This window comes from Plodia interpunctella, chromosome 14 (assembly GCF_027563975.2).
Source record: "Plodia interpunctella isolate USDA-ARS_2022_Savannah chromosome 14, ilPloInte3.2, whole genome shotgun sequence".
Classification (NCBI taxonomy): domain Eukaryota; kingdom Metazoa; phylum Arthropoda; class Insecta; order Lepidoptera; family Pyralidae; genus Plodia; species Plodia interpunctella.
Window position 1 is genome coordinate 7,468,211 of NC_071307.1, and position 21,836 is coordinate 7,490,046.

Consider the following 21,836-nt stretch of genomic DNA (forward strand, 5'->3'; position numbering starts at 1 on the left):
AAACCGTGAATTGAATTAAATAAAAATTTATTAAATAATATTTTGCTTAATTTACTATAGCACGTATACAGTACAAAATATAAAATATATTTCAGTAACAAGCAGATATACGTTATGTAGGGCCTACATGCTTATTCCATCAAACATTTCACACAATCAGCATAATTTTATATTTTCAAATGAGTTGTGGGTGTTTAAACCAATATATTAGATTTTTGGAATGTAATCTAATATAGGTAATCTACATGGTGAATGTGCCAAATAATGACTAGGATTGAACAATGACGAGCGTTTAGTGCGCTTGCAAAACTGAAAGAAAAATGTCTTCACTATTTTCGTTTAGTTTTGGAAACATAACTTATTTCTAAAAGGCATATTGGTATATTATATTGTTTATGGATGATATATAAGGCGCTATATTATTACCATTGTTGACTTAATAAAATAACACTTCAAGAAATATTTTAAATCACAAATATGAGAAATGGCGTGCGTCACATAACACTGCAAATCGACTCGATAGTGAGAGGTGAATTACAAACCCACACTAAGCTCTCTGAATTTATTAGTTAGGCAGTTTAATTTTTTTATCGGATCCGGTGAGATGGACGCAGTGGACAGGTGACCTTACTTTACCAATTTTAAATATCCATTATCAAGACAAGCGTTCAAAAAGTGAACTTAAAATGTTCGGTTCGATTCGATTCTAATTTCAGTCAGGTTCTAATCAATAAAATGAACGCCCCGCATGGCCGCATGACCGAATCCGTGCACAAAAGAAACGAGTGCACGAACATTTTAAAATAATAAAATTTATTCAATACAAAACTCAATTAATTTCAGACTGAAATGCAGTTATAATTTAAAAAAAGAACAATCTTACACACGACAATCGGCAGAAAATATATCTGAAATGATGAAGATAAATTAGATTCACTCAATACCTACAACCGCAATCATATGAAACGTTTAATAATAGGGCGTTCATTGGTTGGCCAAAACTAACACTCAAAAATCACCTCTAATCTTCAGGAGAAAGGGTTCAAATTCTTGTCATAATCGTCGGCTTCCTCAGCGAAGGGGTTGGTGGGGTCCGTGATGACGTCATCGTCTTCTGCGAAGGGATTCTTGGACTCGTCGTAATCGTCTTCGAAGGGGTTCTTACCGAGGTTGATGGCTGAAGAGATCTTTGGTGAGCTGCTGGCGCTGATTGCCTCTTCCACCTGGGATAAGTATTTTCTCCATTTAGGACTACCATAATAAAAAAGTTGCCTATGTTGTAAAAGTAGCCTAAAAGTTTCATCTATCACTATGCGAAATTTCATCAAAATAAATCCAATAGTTTTTGAGTTTATTCATTACAAAACAAAATGATGAAAATTTTAGAAAAGATTTTTCAATAGATACTCAGGCTAAGGTACTCTCAATCCAAGTGAGAGGATACAGGTATGTCTTGAAGAGTATATATATGTATATTTTAATATTACGTTTGTCGAGTATGGTTACTCGATGTTTATTTAAAATCATTGCCAATACTATCTGAGAAACGTTGACGACATGACGTTAAAATTTTGTATCGTTGCATGGAGTGCGCTCCAATATTATATATATTGGACTATCATACTTACATACAGCTACATGTAAGTTATTTGTCAGATTAATCGACTGTTTCTCGTATTTATCGATACGTTTCTCACCGTAATTGAGTTCTGCGATTGATGAGGCAATAACGGCGAGCGCTGAGGCACGTGGACTTTAGGCTCGAGTCTATTCAGGTTCGCCTCGAGACTGGAGCTGTAGCGCTGCTGCTCCAGCACGCGCATGCGGCCCTCCGGGATCGGCACCACTGTTGTCCCTTTCGGGGCCACTTGCTTGCTCGTGTTCGAAACAAACACTGAAATTAATTATATTCAATTTTTAAATTGTCATTTTTGAGAAAAACCTTTTTTTGTCATCTTAGCGATCTGGTTTCATTCAATATGTGACAAAAAATATCATGCCCGTGCAGTACACCGTTGAGGAGTGTTCTCGTCGGGAGCCGATCCTGGGTGCGTCGTACAAACTAAACGTGTTTAAAAAATTACAGCTCAAACGGAAGATATCTGCTTCAAAATTAAGTTGCATGATACCTTAACAAATATATTTACGTAGGTACATACATTGCAAGTTAAATAAAAGCTGGCAACATTTCAACATTTCTCTCTGGGGATAGAAATTTAAAAAAACGTATCTCATGTATGAACTTTTTAGCACCTTTAACTATATGGATACGAATTTTCATCAAAATCGTTTCAGTGGTTTAATTGTGAAAGTATGACAGACAGACTTTCTCGTTTATAATATTAGTAAAGAAATATATATATACAATATATTTTTTTAATGTTATATTACAATCTTTAAAATTGTAGGTCCTTTTTTACGCTAAACCCGGGCTTCGCGTCGTCACAGCCGCGAACGCAGCTGGGAACATGCGAAAATGAGAGAGAAATACATATACAATATTTTACTCATATAAATCTTACCTTGTCTACTCTGGCCTTCTTGCAGTCTGATTTTCGCCTCAGCCCCCGGTCCGTAAGTCTGCACGGGCGGGGCCGTGACGGCGGGGGCGGGGGCGGGGCCGGGGGCGGGGGCCGGGGGCTCCTGGAGCGCCCCCGTCACTACTGTCAGCTTATTGAATAACCCGCGCCCGTAGTACTCCGACACCACTGCGTAACTGAAAGAAGAAGAATTAAGGGATATTCTATGGTATAAAAAATTAGTGAGGTTGTCCTAGATTACATTCCATATTCTCTCGTGGATGTCGTACGAGCCATCTATGCGACACAGAACCGTAACAGCTAATAGGCGACAACAGCAATCCCAAATAGGGTTGACAAAGCGAGCGGCCGAAAAAATATCGGTCGATGAAATAAGAAGAACTAAACTTTCATCAATCTTCCACAAAATCACAAGGTTATATGCGATTATTCCTTCAAGTTAAGCTAACTCAAGATATAGGTAATATCAAAATAATTCCAGTCATTAGAACGTATGAGACAACACTTTCAAAAAAGAAAATGTCGCACAAGTAATCCTTTTAACACACCAGTATTTTCCCAACAAACACATGGACAAAGCATTGGTCATCACTACTGTTATTTTATAGTATTATATTAATGAATAATGGCTAAATATGCAATTGTACGCGATACTACAGCCGCGAACTGATTTCAAACAATACTGCCAGCAAAGATGATTTAAATCGTCAAAACATTATGTTTGGTAAACATGAACAAATTATAATACGCCTTCCTCATACAATGGACACGTAATCTGGGCAATTATAATGCAGAGATAAGTTCGATAAATTTATGATTGGCCAACGATAAACGTTAAATTTTAGTTTACATAAATATGCACGAGATTGCAATACAGTAATAACACAATAAATTATATATGAATTGAAATAAAATTAGCTAAAAAAGTAGCTAATTTTCTTTCGGATACCTATATTTCTCTAATCATGACATAAAAATACTAAATCGGTGCACTTGAGTATTCAACGAAAATCATTTATACTTTCTCATAAATGTACAATATAATTTGTTTTCATCATCATCGATAAATTTAAGAACGAGGTTCTTCTCGACGGACTATTTTCCATTCTTCTCTATTCCCTACCATCCCTACACGACACGACCTTTCGCTTGTTTATTATTTCATCTATGAATATCTTTGGCTTTCTTTTCCCTGTTCTAGTTTCTATTTTTCCTTCGCTATTTATAACTCGATTCATTTAACATCAGGGCGTTTTTAGGGATATGACATCAACACAAGTTCACTGACCTATCGTCAACCACTGTTGGGAAACACCAAGAAAACGGCGGGATCATAACAGACTTAAACACTGATAAATTCATAACTCACAAATAAAACTATGTAACTACTGAATCTTTACTATCGCGCGAGTATTCCACAGGTATTAGCATAGATAAGCGGTGTGGTTAACCTGTTTGATATGACGTTTTATATTTTTACAACTGTTTAAAACATATATTATTTATTTTATTCATTCAATTTTATTATAATTTTTCGTTTCACGAATCACGTCGCGTAAAAGCGAATTAAAATATATAGTGTTTAAAATATAGAAAATACGGGATTATTGTTGGAAAAATATGTTTCTTTTTCAACATACGAGCACGTGAGTTGAACAAATAACCAGCACTAACGTATGCATATTTTACCGAAATAATTTCTATGGCTATTGTTTTCTCGGTGTTTTTCTATTAGCATTAGTCATGAATGCTTTATGTCTAAACAAACACATAAGCACATCTTCCTGTGTGCGTGTCCTTGTGGAGTATTGAGACTATTATATTATAAAACATATTATCATAATAATATGACAATATAACTGATTTTGACAGTTTGATTTAAATTATTCACAAACTCTATTTTTAATTTAGTAACCGAGGATTTTTTTTCCGTAATGTTTTGATTAGTAATATACAATTATATTAATACACTAACTCATTCATATAATATAATGAATTCATATAAGAATTGAAGCACATTTTAAGCTGCTTTATGTTTTCTCTCTTTCTGTCATTTCAAATATTATACAGTAAGTACTAACAAAACGTACTTCAGCTTAAAGTTTGGTTTAGGGCTAATGGTCAAGATTGGTTGATAAACACCAAATGTTGCCAGCCAATGTAAAGTATTTTTGGTAAGGCAGGCACAATCGAGTTGTTTAATAGTATAAATAAAAGTAAACATACGGGTCATGGTCATTGTGTAATCTTGCGTGTAGGGCTTCAGCGCGAGCAGGCTGCGGCTGTGGATCCCCGCGGCCGCGCGACGGCGCACACGCAGGGCATTCGCTCTCTGACTCCGAGAAACTTTGGAAACAACTGAAAAAAATATATGGACATACCGTTTATAGCCCTAAAGTAAATTCGAGAGTTGTATTGTGGATACTAACTCAACGGTACTATATTTTGTAAAATACAGATAAACATCAAGTCCCAGGTCAATCACAAAAATATTATTTGACCTGAGCAGGAATCGAATCTGAGACCCCTAGTGTAGCAAACCAGCATGACCACAGAGGTCAAATAAACGAAGCGAGAGACGAAAATAAAAGTAATAAATATCACCCTTGTACATACTCAATGTGTACATAAATTGATAAATACACAATAAATAAGAATAATGCAATAAGATGCACGGAGAGATTGTTGGACGGCCTTGCTAAAGGCGAAACAGCCGCCAGCGTTGACAAAGCAGTCAGTGTTGTCACAAAATATAAATATAGAGTACAAAACAAAGTTACCCCTCGCCTCTGTCTGTTTGATGCAGTTAAGATAATTTTTTACACACATAAACGAACCCATGCGGAGCCGCGCAAGGTCGATAGTAAAATAAAAAATACATGATACTGTATCTCTCTCCTCTGAACGTTACTTCCTATTTACTTTAGGAATTACAACGCATTGAGCGTCGGAGTCCAGGGTCCACTTTCCTAATTTTTCGTCGGCAACGGTATTATTATATTAATCTGTATCAATCTGAATCTGTATAATTAATTCCAAGTATCTGTGACCAATTTATCAAAATAACTAACCGCAAATGGTAAGAAAACTCACTGCTGATGATAAGAATGCTGACAGAAGAAATGTACAGTGGGCAACTCTAAAGGCCTGTTGCACGCGGCACATCTCGAACTCTGGAATGTGATCGGTTCGTGTTGCAGCATGTGTATCTCTTGTTTCATTTTCTCACTCTCCGACTTGTATTTGTGTGCGAGCTCTTGTTCGCGCGTGATGACGTCATTCTCGCTCTTGAGAACGCTCATCAGGTATCTGTGAAATAACTAAAACCGGTCAAGTGCGAATCGAACCTCGCGTGAAGAGGGTTCTGTACAATTTATAGAACTGTACAAGCAGTAAATTAAATTTTGTATTTTTTTTTTTGCGATTTGTGGCAACTGAGTGTAATAAAAAACGATTAATACTTTTAAATCTAATCATTCATCATTTATCTAATGTAGAATAATCTGTAGTACCACTTTTTTATTTTCCGCTATAAATTAATATGGCGCTATTGAGCGAGTAGGCTTAAGACCTTACTTTCTAACGTCACCGAGGGTGTAGGCGGGTGTGCTTGCGAGGCAGTCTATGACCAGGATGGGGGAAAGCAGCTTTTCATTATCTGTTGACAGAAGGCACACATGTGTTACCATATTCATTATCAGAAATAATATAGTATCACAATAAAAAAAAAAGAATTTGCCGTTCTGGCATGATAAAGGAAAACGGCATCTCCAGACATTATTCAACTGGCTACTTGGATGGGTTAAAAAATAAATACATAATGGTATTTAAATAACCAAACACAATAATTAAATGTCTCTTTAATTGGTCAGTTTTACGTCTTTTTTTTATTCTGATTATATTAGGAACGCATTTTGTCTTAAAAAATCGTGACGTCATAGCACATACTCCATACATTTTTATTGTTTTTGTCATTGAAATGAAAATAATCAAAAATTTAAGAAACCCTAGACTCCAAAGTTGCTGTCATCCTCTCGTCTGCTAGAAAAGAGCTGCTGACGGTTTCTAAACGGCTGAATACACATATTTCAAACATAGGTAAAAACACTCGATTAAATTATCTTTCAAATAAAAAAAACTAAATCAAAATCGGTTCAGCCATTTAACTTCCACGATGTCACGGACAGACACGTTAAAACTCCTATCGTGTGGGTTAAAAAGAATCTGACTTGACTAGATAGAAAGTAGCCGATTTTCGGGTTTATGGAGGTGTTATTTCAGAATAAATACTCAAATTAAAAATTCTTTATTAAATTTAGGATGATATACATCACTTATTGACGTCAAAACCAAAGCGCAGGTGAACAAGAAGCGGCGAATCAAACCAAAAGACATCAATTAAGAAACGTAGATCCTATACATTAGTAAATTAAATATTAAGAGGACGAATAAATAAAAAAATCATTAGTATTTTTAATAAAATTATTGATAAAAAAATATATAAAAAGCTTAATGTATATAGTTGAAGTTGGACGCCAGCGTTACCGATAACATTGAGTAGTTCAGGCAGCGCGGAGGCGGGCGGCGGCCACCACAGCACGTCCAGCCACAGCCGCGGGCACAGCTGGCCGCGCCGCCGGCACACGCCCAGCGCCGCCTCCGCGCCCTCGTCGCCTTCGCGCAGGTGCAGCGCTACTTGCCCGCGCCAACTACGCAACAGTTATCGACCTTTGCAGATCCAAATTCATTATCCTAACTAATATTATAAATGCGAAATTAGGTTGGTTGTTTGTTATCTCTTTATGCTCTATCTACTCAAGCAATCTTCTTGAAAATTTGCATACATGTCGTTTGAAATATGGAGAAGGATATGAGGCCCATCTCCAAAGACGTCAAGAAATAAATGTCGGTCTTAAAAATATAAACTTGAAAGAAGCAAAAATAACCTTATAAACATTTTCTATTCGTTTCTTATAAGTAGGTTATCTGGGAAAAATCAACTTTATATTTACTGTACGTATGTATGTTAACATTTGTAAGTTTTGGCGCAATAAAGAATTTTGTATTGTAACTTACAGTTTATTCTCCTCATAGAGATACAGAATGCCGGCCTTGAAGCCCAGCATCTGGCATATGATGAGAGTCTGGTCCTTGTCGTAGTTCGCTTCGGGATCGCGAAGCACTTTGAGCACCTTCTGTTCGTATTCTAGCTTCTCGTTTTCTGTGGCTTTGCCCCTGAAACAATTGAGATGTTACATCTGAAACATTTTAAATGTAAAACACGTTAAAACAGAAAAAAATAATAATTCATATAAAAAATATATATCTGTTCATTTGTAGTTCTATGTTCCAGTTACAAGTACAAGAATTCATTCTAGTCGAACATAATTTCGTCACATTACATGTGACGGCGGTAGGTAGTCGTAACAGTCATGTCAGATGCCGTTAGGCGACCTAAATAAAATCTGACTCCAGTGTTAACAATAACACACTCGATGTGAATGAATGAATTACATAATATTCCGTTCGCTATTGTATGTTAAAGCAAGACAGGGATGAGAAACACAGGTAGAAGAGGATAGAAAAGCAAACTCACTACACATGAATTTATCGCTTAATCAAAGTATTATACACCAATTTAGAATACTTATATTCAGACGCGACCATATGCTCTAGATACTCCACCAATAGTTCAGAATTGCAAAACATATGTACATATAAACACGAGAGAGAAATGATATGAAATAAGTATATTTGCAGAAAGACACGGTACAAAATAATAATAATAATAAATCTTTATTGCAGACACATAGATCCATAGGTATAATAAGTGCATCATAAAAGATAAAAATAAAATTAAAATAATTAGTTACTATTACAATAAAAATATTGTAAAAAGGTATATTTAAGTGGCGGCTACAGCCAGCCATTGTCTATAAGTGTCAGAGCACACCAGTCTTTCAGCCAGACCCTTTACTATACTGTTTTTACACGTGGCAATCCTGGACATAAAGTTAGCTACACGCAGCCGATGTATGGCATTAAAAGTGTTGTGTTACGCGCCTCTGTGAACATTCCCGAGGCGCTGCACCATGGTTTCAGTCCCATTAGGTGTCTAAAGATATTGTTGTATGTCACTCTAAGGGAATCGTAGGATTTTTGTGTGTAGTTTGTCCAGAGTTGACACGTGTAAAAAGATTGACAGTACGATCGAAACAGGGTAAGCTTCACGTCACGTGATGTTTTAAAAAATTTCTGGCCACCATGTTGCCAACAATGCATAATGACCTTCGTTGCCGCTCAATGTCCTCATCATCCTTTAGAGAGGACGTCACTACGTGTCCAAGGTACTTAAATGACGTCGAGATTTTTACAGGCTGCCCATTTAGCATCAGACTAGGAATATAATCAGGCCCCTTTCCCGACCTGAACTCCACCATCTCTGTCTTCTTTACGTTATACACTAGTTCGTGCTTTTTAGCGTATTCTTCGCAAATAGATATGAGTCTGTTAAGTCCTTTGATTGAGGGGCTGAGCAGCACCATGTCATCTGCATAACTCAAATTATTGATGTACCTGTCATCAAATTTAAGTCCGACTGAAGTGCTGCTCAGCCTATCAATCAGATCATTTACATATATGTTGAATAGGTCGGGAGAGGTAAACCCGCCCTGTCTCACTCCACACGACAACCTGTAACTATCTGAAATCTCATTGCCCCATGTGACATTGTTTGTCTGATTGCTGTATCAATAAGCCATTAAGTCAGTGATTTCTGGTATCAAATGCACGACTTAAATCGAGAAGGCATGCGTATACAGTAGTACCGCGAACTTTATAATATTTAACCACTTCCTTGAGCGAAAATATAGCGGTGTCAGTTGATAGGTGCGGTTGGAACCAAAACTGACCATCATTAATATTTACGAACGGGGCAATGCCTTGCTGAACTACTCTTGCTCCAGCACCTAGGCCCATAATGGTGGCAAGAGAAATAAGACGGTAATTGGTCTAAAACGAAAATACATGACAGGACAAAAATATGTCTAAATTCAATCGAACAAGCGCGTTGCATGAAAATGTTCAAAATCAATCACTTGTCATTAAAATTAAAAGCCTTAACTAAAATTCGAACAAGTATAAAATGTAAGAAACGAATCGAAAATAATTACGTCAGTAGTTAAAAATAATATTAATATGAGAAACACATGAGAAACAGAAAAAGAATTTTAAAAAACTCACCACACATGAATATAATGCTCAATCAAAGCATTATACACCAGTTTAGATCACTTAGACGCGACCATATGATCAGATTTGCAAACACACGACAGACATAATAATGAAAACAAACTCACCATACATGAATATAGTGCTCAATCAAAGCATTGTACACCAGTTTGGAGCACTTGTAGTGAGACGCGACCATATGCTCGAGGAAGTCCACCAGGCGCTCGGAGTTGCTGAGGAACATGTGTATGAAGTCGTCGGGCAGCGCCCGGTCTCTGTCTCCGGCGGGCCCCGACAGCGTGCTCTCGTCCACCAATGGCTTGCTTCGAGGCTTGTAGTCCGTGCACAGAACTACACAATTAAAAAAAAACTATTTATATTATATATTATTATTCACTAGTCGCAACAATTATTTAAAAATGTGGGTACTTAAGTTTTTATGTATAGTAGCGCCATCTACATTATAAAGTGTCATTGTCTATCTTGATCTTGACTGACTTTGACACAATCTTATAAAATCGCGTATTTCAGGTTGAAAAGTATGTTATGTGTTAATCAGCTTCGATTATCAATATCAAATTTCATAAAAATTCTTTCAGCTGAGCCGTTTCAGCATGAACAAGTAACAAACCGATTCTTTATAATATTAGTGAGATTGTTATCTAGCCTGTGGTTATTTTTTGTCACTGCTACTCATCTCTGTTTATTGGCAAGTTTGGTTGGAATTTATTGTATGTTTCATTTTTTTTATTGTCAAAAGCTAAAACGTCAAAAAACTTCTTTACTTTTTAAAAACTTCGTGCTCTCCTCCGGCTCATGCTGTATGAGTGTATGTCCATATTTCTTCATAAACGCTTCAGCGTCCTCAAAGTCCAAGTCCAACATATAGTCCAGGGCCCGGCTGTAGTCCTTCTTGTCTTCGATCATGATGGTGAGGTACCAGTCGTGGCGTTTGTTGTTCGCGGCCAGTGATAGGGCGTCGTCCACACTCACTTGACGGACCACCTGTAAATTTCGATTTATTTTTAGGTATTTCTTCTATCTTATCGAGTGTCATTGCTAACACTGGGGTCAGATTTTATTCAAGTCGCTTAGAGGCATCTAATTTGACTTTTAAGACTACCTGCCATCTAGTGGAAAGTAGCCACATATACACTGTGAATAAAACAGTCAAACGGTGTTAAGTTTCTTCGAGACATTTTTATCATCGGTAGAGGGGGTTGTCTATGAAAACTTCCATATATGAATATTAAACTAGGAAACCAAAATCTGTCTTACGCATAGAACAATACGATCCATTTTACCTTGATAGCGACATCCACATCGAAATCGATGGCCCGGTCCTTAGAATTGATGAACTCTTTCAGCTTTCCTTGTTGGTCATGCTGGTCGATCTTCACATAGCAAGTTAGTAACAAAGTTGTGTGGTCCTCAGTAGCATATCCCTTCTTATGTAGCTCTTCTAGGTATAACACTAATGGTTCTAAGTCCCTTGCTTCGAGGTATTTGCGGATTACGTACGAAGTTTCCAGTCGACCGATGGTTTTGATGTACTGCTCTATGGCACACTTGAGATCGCCCTGTCAAAAATATTCACTATTAGCTGTCAGTGCCAAAATAAATCATTGCTCATTTTGCCGGTGATGATATTATGATGTCAGTGTGCAAACGTTTGACATTACATATGATCCCATGCGATGGGTAGTGGAGCGCGATCATAAAGCCGAGTATGTAATAATTTATTTGTTTCTTATTTATTCATGATTTGTCTATACTTATTAATCCGATATACTCGAAATGGTACATATAAGATAGATACACAGATAATAAAGTTTATTCACCATTTATTCCATTAAAAAATCAGTTCAAACGAGATTCAGCCGCAGACAAAAACTAATTACTATGCATAAAAATGCTTACCTTACTATACAAATGGTCACCATACTGCTTATTGATCTCCGTGAAGCCCTCCACATCGTAATGCTGGCTGCTCGCTATCCTTATAGCGACGTCATACAAATTCTTTTTAAAAAGTAGAGATAACTTCGATTGCAGGTCCTTCTCCTCCAAATATATCATCTCTTTATTCTTTGTTAGTATATAGAACGAACCCCATTCAGTCAAAACCGCGTCGATTTGATCGAAACTTTTTGAGAATACTATGAATTTGTTCTGTATATCAAGTATGGTTATTCTGTGGGATTTCGCATTGGAACTAGAGGGATCAGTGGTTTTTGGAGCTGATTCGTTGATGGTTATAACTAGGTAGGAACGGAACCAATCTAGGCGGACTTTTTCGCCTTCCAGTGCGTAACACGGGCCTCTGCCTTCCGCTGTGTAACAGTAAATTGCCTGAAACGATAGTGTGATGAAAAATATTAATGTTAAAAAGCTAGTAAATTAAACAAATTGGATTCACACAATAAGGAAGTAGACAATTGAAAATTGGATGTTTTTTATGCAAAAGTAAAAAAGCTTTAGTTAGAAACACTTAAAACTCATGCACTGTATGCATGTTATATGTAGTCAACATATATGCGCACATACCGTATGACACATGACATATTCAGCCCTTACGGGGTAGACAGAGTCAAGAGACAAGAGGCTTGTTGGCGAGATTGAGATTCAATAATGATAAGCTAGTAACACAAAATAAGGCAATAGTTTTTACTGTAAGGCTAGTTGTCAGACGATAAATAACACAAAAATAAATAAATTTAATTAAAACTAACGTGAGACTAAGAAATAGTCATTGTTATGGGTCAAGTACAGTCGCCGTTTCCTTCTATAATCATATCTAAATCACCAGTATTAAACAACAAAAAATATATAAAATAAATAAAGGTGATACACTCAGATCTCACATTGTCGATGGCGACCGTAAGGCCGTGCGCGTCCGCGCGCGCGCAGCAGTGCGGCGGCGCGCCGTGCGCCTCCAGCGTCACGCTGCGCTCCGCGTCCAGCTGCTGCAGCGACACCTGCGCGCGCGACACTATGAACAGCTTGTTCGCACCCCTGTAGTAACAACATACCTGCTCATTTTAGTTTCTATTATACTTGCCGGTATATAAGCGTTGCCGTCTGATGAATATCCTGTTGATGATATTCTATTCCAAGTATTTCAGCGCGTATTTAACGCGCGTTGAAAAAGCGTTCTTGCATAAAAGCCTTTAACTAACAATGAACAAATCACGATTTGCTATAAATATATTTATTTATTATTCTTATTAAATGCGTCACTACTTCCTTTTCCTTATTATTCAAAAACAAATGTCTTTGACATGAACACTGAAGCCTACTATCATTAAAAATGTTATTAGAACCACTTGGCTACATTAACTTAGACGCAACACTTTCTCACTCAAGTCAAAATATATAAAAAAGATGAGATATGAAAACATACATAAAGGCAAGTCCGGTGATCTGACTGGTTCCCGTGTCAGATAAGGTCTTCATTTCACCACTGCGTTGCCGCGCTATGTTCCCACGGAACAGTGACACCGAGCCATCTTGGAACCCTACTGCTATTAGGTTCTGGAACATTTTCATACACAATGACAATGACAACAAATATCAATATAGTAATATTACACCAAAGTAAAAACAATCTAGAAATGGTATTTATAAAAATACAGAAATAAGTTATTTTTAATGTACTAAAAAAGGTGTATTTATAGAAATCTGACTGGCAGTTTAGTGTGAAAGTGCAACAGACAGACATTTGCATTTATAATATTAGTAATGGATTGTCACTTAAATGTTCCCTAGCACTACAATCTTATCAGATATATTATTTTAATTTTTGAAACTATTGTTAACTGTCTGTGTGAAAACTTCTAACTGGCGACACTTTTATTCAGAAGATGCTGCAATTCCAATCACATCAAACTTTACAAGAGACAAACTATAGTATGTATGATCACTTTACCTTATTCTCATGCACAGCCAAAGCTGTGGCTGGTGTGGGGTGCATGTGAGAGGGCACTGCACGACACACCCGCACACACTTGGGGTTGCCATGCCGGTCCATCCGGGACCAGTCCCATACCTTGATCATTGGGTTTACACCAGCTTCATCATCCTATAAAAATGTGATTCCTTTTAACCTATGCTGTGCCACTGGTTGGCAAATATATTATAAATTTTGAAATCTTTTGAGAAATAAATTGATAACTAAAAAATTATACATTATACATGATTGATTGTTTAAGTGATAAAAAAATACATTTAAAAGGGCTCAAATAGTTCTTGTATTCTTAATCATTACTACGAAAATCTAATTTTTAATGGATAATGTTCTGGTCTGAAAAGATAATTTTGGGGGAACATCATGTTCCCTCCTCTGACATTAAAAGTATGGTATATGACTAACGGAATTTTAATAAATTTTTACAAATCCATGAACCAAAATTAATATTAATAAACTAGGTACTGAATGTTTAATTGCAAAATTTAATCAAGAGTCAAAAAGAAAACAATTTTTGGCAATTCATAAAAATATAAACTCACTCCAATTGTAACCAAGAATGGATCATGTGGGAGCTGCTGGGCTAATGATATTGTCAGCTCGTAAGCCTTGAATGAGGTGATTTCCCAACAGCGGGTGATGAGGTGAGCCCAGCCTGTCACATCACCAAATATGACATGCCCATTCCCACTTGTCGACACAGTCACATGGGTATCCTGTGAAAATCCAATCATATTATTAAACATTCATCAGGTAACTTACTTAGTTTTCATGCATAAAGTTTTACCTAATGAAACAATTAGCAACAGAAGAACCACAAATGACATGAGCCATCCTTGCTCTTAAAATTACAATCACAAGGTCAAAGCCTGAACTTAGATAAGTCTAAGTTAGGCTGTACTTACTTGAAGACATTCTGCAACTTTGCCGTTATCGACGTTGTTATGAACATCGAAAAAAGTGAACTTTCGCCACTGAAAATAGAAAAACAAGAGTATCTCTTTTAATAACATTATATCCATGTTGAATGCTCATATCTAGCATGAATAAAAGTACTTATATAGAATTGGATAATAATCTCGAATGCACATTATTTCAAACAAAGATATGAAATAATTAACAATTGCAATAGGGCGTAAATTTTTGGTTGACATTAGTATTAGCAGTATAAACAAATAGGTACCTCCAAGAACGCCATAATGATGATGAAGTGTATTCATCCAATATTCATCATAGGTAAATATTTGCTATTATTATTTTTATCATCTAATTACACTGATTTAATAAAATTTAAGGGAAAAGTAAAACCAACAAATCACGGACCAAACTGATCGACACAATCGAATCGACGTCAAAATAGTACTGACTGACACTAATGACATTGACACCTTACGTGACTTCTGTCAGTGTCCGTTATAATCGGCACATTCACCATCCGCATTATCTAATCGAAGCGTTCACAAGAATGATATTAGAGACGACGGACGAGTTTAAGGCCAAATCATGTATTTCCATGGATTGAGTAAGTACTTCGTACAAGTAATACCTACTAATTCCATGCGTATTTTTAATATGTACATATCTTTCTTATATGAGCGAAATGGATGATATAACACGGTCTATAGGTTTCTCTTTCTACGGTTCACCGATCACCATTTTCCAGTATTGTTTAGGAATATATAGCCTCCACGGCCTCCACACATTAAAGAACATCATGTTCTTATAGGTATCTATTTTGTTTCCGTAACGAATGAAAAATCACCGTGTACAGTACACACCAAGTACTCACATAAAAGAACATCATGTTCTGTAATGTTTGGTGACTGTTTGGTGACAGTATATAAACCATGTACCTACCTAGCTGCTGTAATAATTATAGTATACTAGCGGAACAATCCGCCTTCGTTCGGATTAAAATATAGGTAATAACTAAACACCTAAACCTTCCTCTGGAATCACACTATGTATTCGTTAAAACACTGCTTTCGAAATCATGCAGTAAACCCATGAAAAACGCCTAGGTACTTATTGACTTGCAGCTGGCAGTGAACTATGTCAATATAGGTAGGTATAGGGATGCTGGAAGCTCGATAAAGTAAAACAGTTATTGAAATTAATAAAACAAACTCTTATTTTAACTTTGTATAATGATTAAAAATAAATAAATAAAATAATTAAATGCCCAATATTCTGGTCCGGAGCTGTAAACTCATATTTGAAATCATAAGTTTTGTCGTGCTTGGCGTTGTGGATTCATCGTACAGTGGATTCGATAATTTTGTGCTGATAGTAACAGTCCACAATATCGGTTTTTGTGCACGTGTACTGTCCACAGCTATGAGAGTGTATTCTTTCAATTTCAATTTGGAGTCCACGATCGTGTTTGTTATGCTGGTGAGGCCATCAGCAGGCTTCTTTGAAATGTTTCTGAAATTATCAAATGGATATGAGTAATTTTATATGGAGATATTTGAGGTGTTTATTCAGCGTACCTATATTTAGAGTAACAACATGAAGTTCTTCAAAAAGGGCGTAAAAAGGTACAATCACACAAAAAAAAAATGTTCGTTACACGGAACCAGTATCTCTTTATTGTCTAGTTCTATTTGTGATGACAGAAGGCTTAGACAACATTACTACCCTATCTGGTTAAATTGAATAAAAAATAAATAAATTTTAAAGGACAAATCACACAGAATGAGCTAGCCCCAAAGTAAGTTCGAAACTTGTGTTATGGGATACTAACTCAACGATACTATATTCTATAACATATACATACATATATGGATAAACATCCAAGACTCGGGCCAATGAGGAAAAGATCATTTTCCATCATGACCCGATCGGGGCTCAAACTCGGGACTTTCCAGTTCAAAGGCATGCACTTTAGTATCTATAACTTCGCTTACGCTCTATTTGACACCAAAGAGACCATGGAAGGAGGCTGTACTGTAAAGGCTGTCATAGGATCAGTGGACCACTTGTTAATCAACATATTGTTGAAGTATATGGCATATTCTCGAGAAGACCTGACAATCGTGTAATTCGCGGCAATCAATCTGAAATTTAACAAGTTTATATCTCGTTGTTCGCGGGTGCAGTCTGTGTACAGGTCGGTATCAGACACGTACACAGAAAGGGACACAACACACCCAGAAACGCAGAAAAAAAAATTGTGATCACAGGTACAAAATACCCGCACTGGGAATCGAATCCAGCACCGCCAGATAACGGACGAGCGTGGTCGCAATAAATCATGTGATAAAAAATGTATGGCTCAAGCGGGAATCGAACCCACGACCCTGCCTAACCGGGAATGTTCTTAATCACTAAAATTTAGCTGTCGTGTCGAGACCATGCCAGTACCTACGACCGAAAAATCTCAGTTTTCGGTTTTTAGAGCCATGTCTCTTTTTTTGATCTCTATAAAAACAATTGAACAGGATCGCAATCCGATCGGCGGGAACTGAGTTTAAAAAATAATAATCGTCAAATTAGACAAAAAATAAAAGTGAAAGTATCTACATATAACATCAACCTGGAAAAGAGAAAATTTGTTCAAAAAATGGTTAAAAATAACACTACAAAATTCCCAAGTTTAATCCGGAATATAACTATTTCCGGAATGATAATTAAACTAAAAATAGGTACTTTACCTCTGATACATTTCTTCGAAAACAGCGTCGCTATCTGAGTAATGATGTGAAAATCCGTTGACTGCCCGAAAGATTTCAGGTCTCATAGCTATCACTCCGCCAAATTTTATTTCATTCGGATCACTGTACAATATAATCAATTAAGAACTACCGAAAAATTACTATTGCTACACATTTATTAGAAACAATGTATATTGCTACACATTTATTAGAAACAATGAGTTATATTATTAGTTAGGGTTAGGATTGTCGGCATCGACCTAAGGGTGAAGGGCGTACCTACGCCCTGCTGTCATCATATCTTCATATTGAAATCTTACCTGTCGACGAATGACACTAGCTGCTTGGGCTGTTCCGAGCACCGGTACAAGTTGTTCGAGTCGGTGGGAGATAGGACAGGGTCGTGGAAGACCACACAAGTGACGTCTGATCTCATCTTCAGGGCCTCAATGAAGCCAATGTTGAACAGCAAGCCAGGGTTGAACGCATTTGCTGTGTTGTCTGTAAATTGGGTTTTAGTGTATACATATAAACATGTTTTAATATTCGGATAGCGGTCGATGGTTGTCCATGTCCTCCCGTGGATGTCTTAGAAGACGACTAAAGAATAAAAAGTATTGACAGTTGACATGCAATCACAGCGTTCTCAAAGAGAGTTGATGCCAGTTTACATGTAAACTCGTAGCAATGTAAAATCGCAGCCAGATTTTCAAATATTTTTGTCATGCTGAATTTGGGCTTTGGAGCGTCACAGCCGCGTTTGGAACTGGGAAGACAAGTTGGTGGTGAGTGAGAGAAACATTGAAATAAAAATATTTCAATGAAATTCAGACACATTTTCATCCAAAAAAGTGCGCTTACGTGATCAAAGCCCGGACGATGTGGAGAAGAAATACTTATGCGAGACAGCCGGTTTAGATTTCTTATAGACAGAGATAGAGTATTTTTTATTACTCACTCTCTTTGACAATAAATATCTGATATGCCAACTTCTGTTTCGTGAGGGAGAGGTGCACACTGTATAAGAAAAAGGTAAGCCTTGATGTAGCTTGATACCTGTTAAAAAAATACACTTAGGTTGAGATTAATTTTGAAATTCACCATTTACTAACTTCGCCCGCGGTTGCCTTGACCTCGGATCATAAACAATATCTGTTTCGAATTTGAACAAAATCGTCCCAGCAGTTTAGCCGTGATACCGAATTTCGCATTTCAAATATTAGTACAGAAGTAGTTAGGTAAGTTCATTTAGATAGGCATTATAGTTATGTTATAGACTACCTAATGATTCTGAAGACTGAACTAAGCCTAACCCATAAACCAAAGAAACCACGTCGGACTCGTGGTTACGCTGCAATAGGGTCTCCGATGCCGTATTGCTGAGTAAAGCCACCGTGATAGTGCTCACCATCAGAGAGAGAGGTAGATTGGGTAGATGTCTCAGGATACCTACTTGCAAGGGACTATAACAGCCACAGTCTCCGTCGGCTTACAGTCGGTAGGCGTGTACGACCCTCCAAAATCCAGCTGCGTTATCACTTTTGCCATATCAACGAGGTTCACATGGTTTTTAAGCTTTAACGGACCTGGAATCAAGCGTTAAGTTATTCTTGTGCTACCTAGTAACGCAATATATCACATCCTTGGCTTGAATACTATTATTTATGAATTCAGTGAATACGCCCGTTGAAAATATTTAAATTTGTGATTAATTTATTAAGATAACTTACCCTGTTATTCATAAAAAAGTTAAAACATACTCTAAGCTAAAATATGTTTTGTCACTATCGCACTTTATAATATTCGAAATTGATAAAATGAACTTTTCTACGGGTTAGTGAACTATGGTCTTGGACTGTGTCTTATGTCAAGTGAATAGAAAAACGATTGTCCTATATTGTGAATCATGTAGGTCGTTGTAAAAGCAACCAGGGGCTACCATGAAATACATAGCATGTCGTTGCACCCACACGTTCTCTCTTTATTTTACACGTTAAGAGAAAAAGAGACAGTGTGTGGACGTTACCAATGTGTTTGTATGTTTCGGTAGGCCTTCCTGGTACTGGGGTTTCGCTGATAATGGGATAGACTTCATAGAAGGAAATATACTATGTACTAATAAAAATGAAGACAAAAGTATATTCCGATACCTATGCAGACATTATCACAGTTGTTAAAAAGACTGTAGATATTATTTGATGGAGGCGTCAGGATATCATAATTGAAAAATATTTTGGCTTTGCCCTTTTTAAAATTACTTTTAATAATTAAATGTTCGATTTAAAAAACTTACCTAAGGAAGGTGGTTCATCAGGGCAGTGAAGACTACGGTTAGTCCCTCGGTTAGGCACTGGTTTAGACGAGTTCCAAACCCACTGCCTAAGCACTTGGTTAACCTCGTTACGTTTGAACGAGTTTCCTTTTTCAGTCGCGTTGTTCTCCATCTGTAGTGTAACTGCCCCATTTGTATTTGTATTATTATCGCCACATGCGTACTCCGGAGTCCAAATGACCTTGATTTTCTTCCTTAGTTTTTGCTTGGGTCCGTTAATTAAAATCACTTTTATCAATGATATGTTGACTTTGGGCTCGTCTCTGCGAGAGAGAAGGATCTATATAGACACCTACCGAAGTTATATGTAAAACCGAAGAGAACATTCCTTTTTGCAACATTGGATGGCATGTTATCCTTGACGACATTAAGCCAAAATTTCTTGAGCTCATTTTGATAGAGCCAGGCGATTGCCAAGCATTTTGCCAACAATATCATAATGTTTCGTTTAATGAATTAGTGTTTGCTTAATGTTCTGTAAGCATTCCTATGATTTTTTTAAGGCAAGGAATACAAATAGCTATCTCTTTCCTCTGTGGCCTCATTTTTATGCATCGCCAGCTATATTATATAGGTAGGTATAATATATAACTATATATACCTATATATGATATGAGAGCTCTAGCTCCAGAGCCTCTATCTAGACGCTCATTCAGAGTCATAGTCAAAATTCAGGTATTTTTGGATTACTCTAGAGTTTAGTCAAAATGACCCACAAATTAATCACAAAGATATTTGACATACGCAGTTCGAATTATGGATGTCAGCGCACAAGGTGTTTAAAATTTCCTGCGAAAATATCGAACTAAGGCACTATTCAATAGTTTCATATTTGAATGAGCACTTAGGAAGTTCAAAATTTGGTTTGCTCGGATTGCTTAAAGGAATGTTAATCATATCAACTTATTTTGTTGTACCAAACCTGTTTGTATTATTGGAATCATCATTATTATCAATTTTATCACATTCATAAGAATTTATATGGTATCCATGTGATCTTGCAGGAAAGTACTTCCAATATGCACCATACAATGAAAAATTTATACACGCCGCTACAAATATAAAAGTTATGAACATCTTTAAAGTATGCGATGCCATTATAAAAATATATTTTAAAGTAGACTCAAAAATAGAAAAATAAATGACATATTTTTTGGTAAAATCATTCTCGTCTGTTGTCATATTTAGAAAAATCTGTCAATCATATCCACAATAACCGTTGCCAGAATCAGATTTTTTAATGAGTATTTCTCATGCATTTAGTAAGTACTGAGCTTGATCAATAACCGTACTAATAATATAAATGCGAAAGTCTGTTTCGCTTTCACGGCTAAACCGCTGGACTGATTTTGATGAAGTTTGGTATGCATATAGTTAAAAACCCCGGTTCAAACATAGGCCACTTTTTTCAACCTCTGATAATAATGGTGGGTCATCATCATAGCGAGTGTGTTATTGCTAACACTTAAGATTTTATTCAAGTAGCCTAAAGACATCTGACATTACTTTTACGACTACTTACCGCCATAAAGTGGTGGGTGAAACTTTGTATGAAAATCATGTTGAAAAGGCAACAGAGACAAAAATATTCCTGGTCCTAGAAATTAAATTTTACCTCTCTCTCTCAACTGAGCGTTATCCTGGTTGCTTCCCTCACCACAGAGCGTCGGCGCCCATTGTTTATCCGTGATACCAATTCTAAGAATATAAATGCGAACATACCTAAGTTTGTTTCTTTGTTACCCCCTCACGCTCAATTTACTCAATCAATATTCTTGAAATTTTGCATACATGTAATTTAAAGTACTTTTGGAGAAGGACATAGGGTATCTTTCATCCCGGAAAAATAACTGTTCCCGTGGAAAAAATATGCGGGCGAAGCCGCGGGCGAAGGCTAGTAGTATGTAAGGAAAAGGATACTGTCAATTAAGTAAGAGTATGTTTCGGTCTCGTTCAGTCTCCAGTATATCAGAATGGACAAAACATGTCTGATTTGTTAAACTGCTCAGTATAACTTATTGGATTCGCGAAAATGAGCCATCTAGTTATATCTACAATCATACGCAATACTTGGAAGAAGAAATTTCCTGTTATAATTTTTGTTTTGCTTT

At 36.7% G+C, this 21,836-nt stretch overlaps 2 protein-coding genes across 2 annotated transcripts; both read right to left on the reverse strand.

Annotated features, from left to right (window-relative positions):
* Window positions 1-10: 10 nt before the first annotated feature.
* Vps11 (Vacuolar protein sorting 11) lies at window positions 11-15,092 on the reverse strand. The gene is made up of 18 exons (XM_053755213.2): window positions 14,921-15,092; window positions 14,643-14,711; window positions 14,280-14,453; window positions 13,699-13,851; window positions 13,174-13,304; window positions 12,635-12,785; window positions 11,691-12,122; window positions 11,075-11,350; window positions 10,556-10,775; window positions 9,899-10,121; window positions 7,617-7,775; window positions 7,086-7,249; window positions 6,117-6,198; window positions 5,634-5,849; window positions 4,767-4,898; window positions 2,523-2,716; window positions 1,698-1,894; window positions 11-1,223 (listed from the first exon to the last, which is right to left on the reverse strand). The coding sequence occupies exons 1-18, from the start codon at window positions 14,933-14,935 to the stop codon at window positions 1,029-1,031; spliced, it is 3,183 nt and encodes a 1,060-aa protein (XP_053611188.1). The 5' UTR covers window positions 14,936-15,092; the 3' UTR covers window positions 11-1,028.
* A 783-nt stretch (window positions 15,093-15,875) lies between these two features.
* Window positions 15,876-20,911, reverse strand: LOC128675659 (beta-1,4-galactosyltransferase 1-like). The gene is made up of 8 exons (XM_053755214.2): window positions 20,648-20,911; window positions 19,687-19,988; window positions 18,847-18,979; window positions 18,352-18,449; window positions 17,714-17,894; window positions 17,394-17,516; window positions 16,647-16,796; window positions 15,876-16,164 (listed from the first exon to the last, which is right to left on the reverse strand). Exons 1-8 carry the CDS (start codon window positions 20,905-20,907, stop codon window positions 15,912-15,914), a joined length of 1,500 nt encoding a protein of 499 aa, XP_053611189.1. The 5' UTR covers window positions 20,908-20,911; the 3' UTR covers window positions 15,876-15,911.
* Between the last annotated feature and the right edge of the window lie 925 nt (window positions 20,912-21,836).

What these genes read in the sequence shown, in the direction of transcription:
- LOC128675659 (XM_053755214.2), bottom strand. Translation starts at nt 20,907, where the DNA reads ATGACAACAGACGAGAATGATTTTACCAAAAAATATGTCATTTATTTT. An exon ending in GATATTTATTGTCAAAGAGA is followed by an intron (nt 17,895 to 18,351) that starts GTGAGTAATAAA and finishes CCCAATTTACAG; the next exon opens with ACAACACAGCAAATGCGTTC. An exon ending in CTAGTGTCATTCGTCGACAG is followed by an intron (nt 17,517 to 17,713) that starts GTAAGATTTCAA and finishes TATATTGTACAG; the next exon opens with TGATCCGAATGAAATAAAAT.
- Vps11 (XM_053755213.2), bottom strand. An exon ending in GAGCACGAAGTTTTTAAAAA is followed by an intron (nt 10,122 to 10,555) that starts GTAAAGAAGTTT and finishes TTAATTGTGTAG; the next exon opens with TTCTGTGCACGGACTACAAG. An exon ending in TTACACAATGACCATGACCC is followed by an intron (nt 2,717 to 4,766) that starts GTATGTTTACTT and finishes TTCTTCTTTCAG; the next exon opens with TTACGCAGTGGTGTCGGAGT.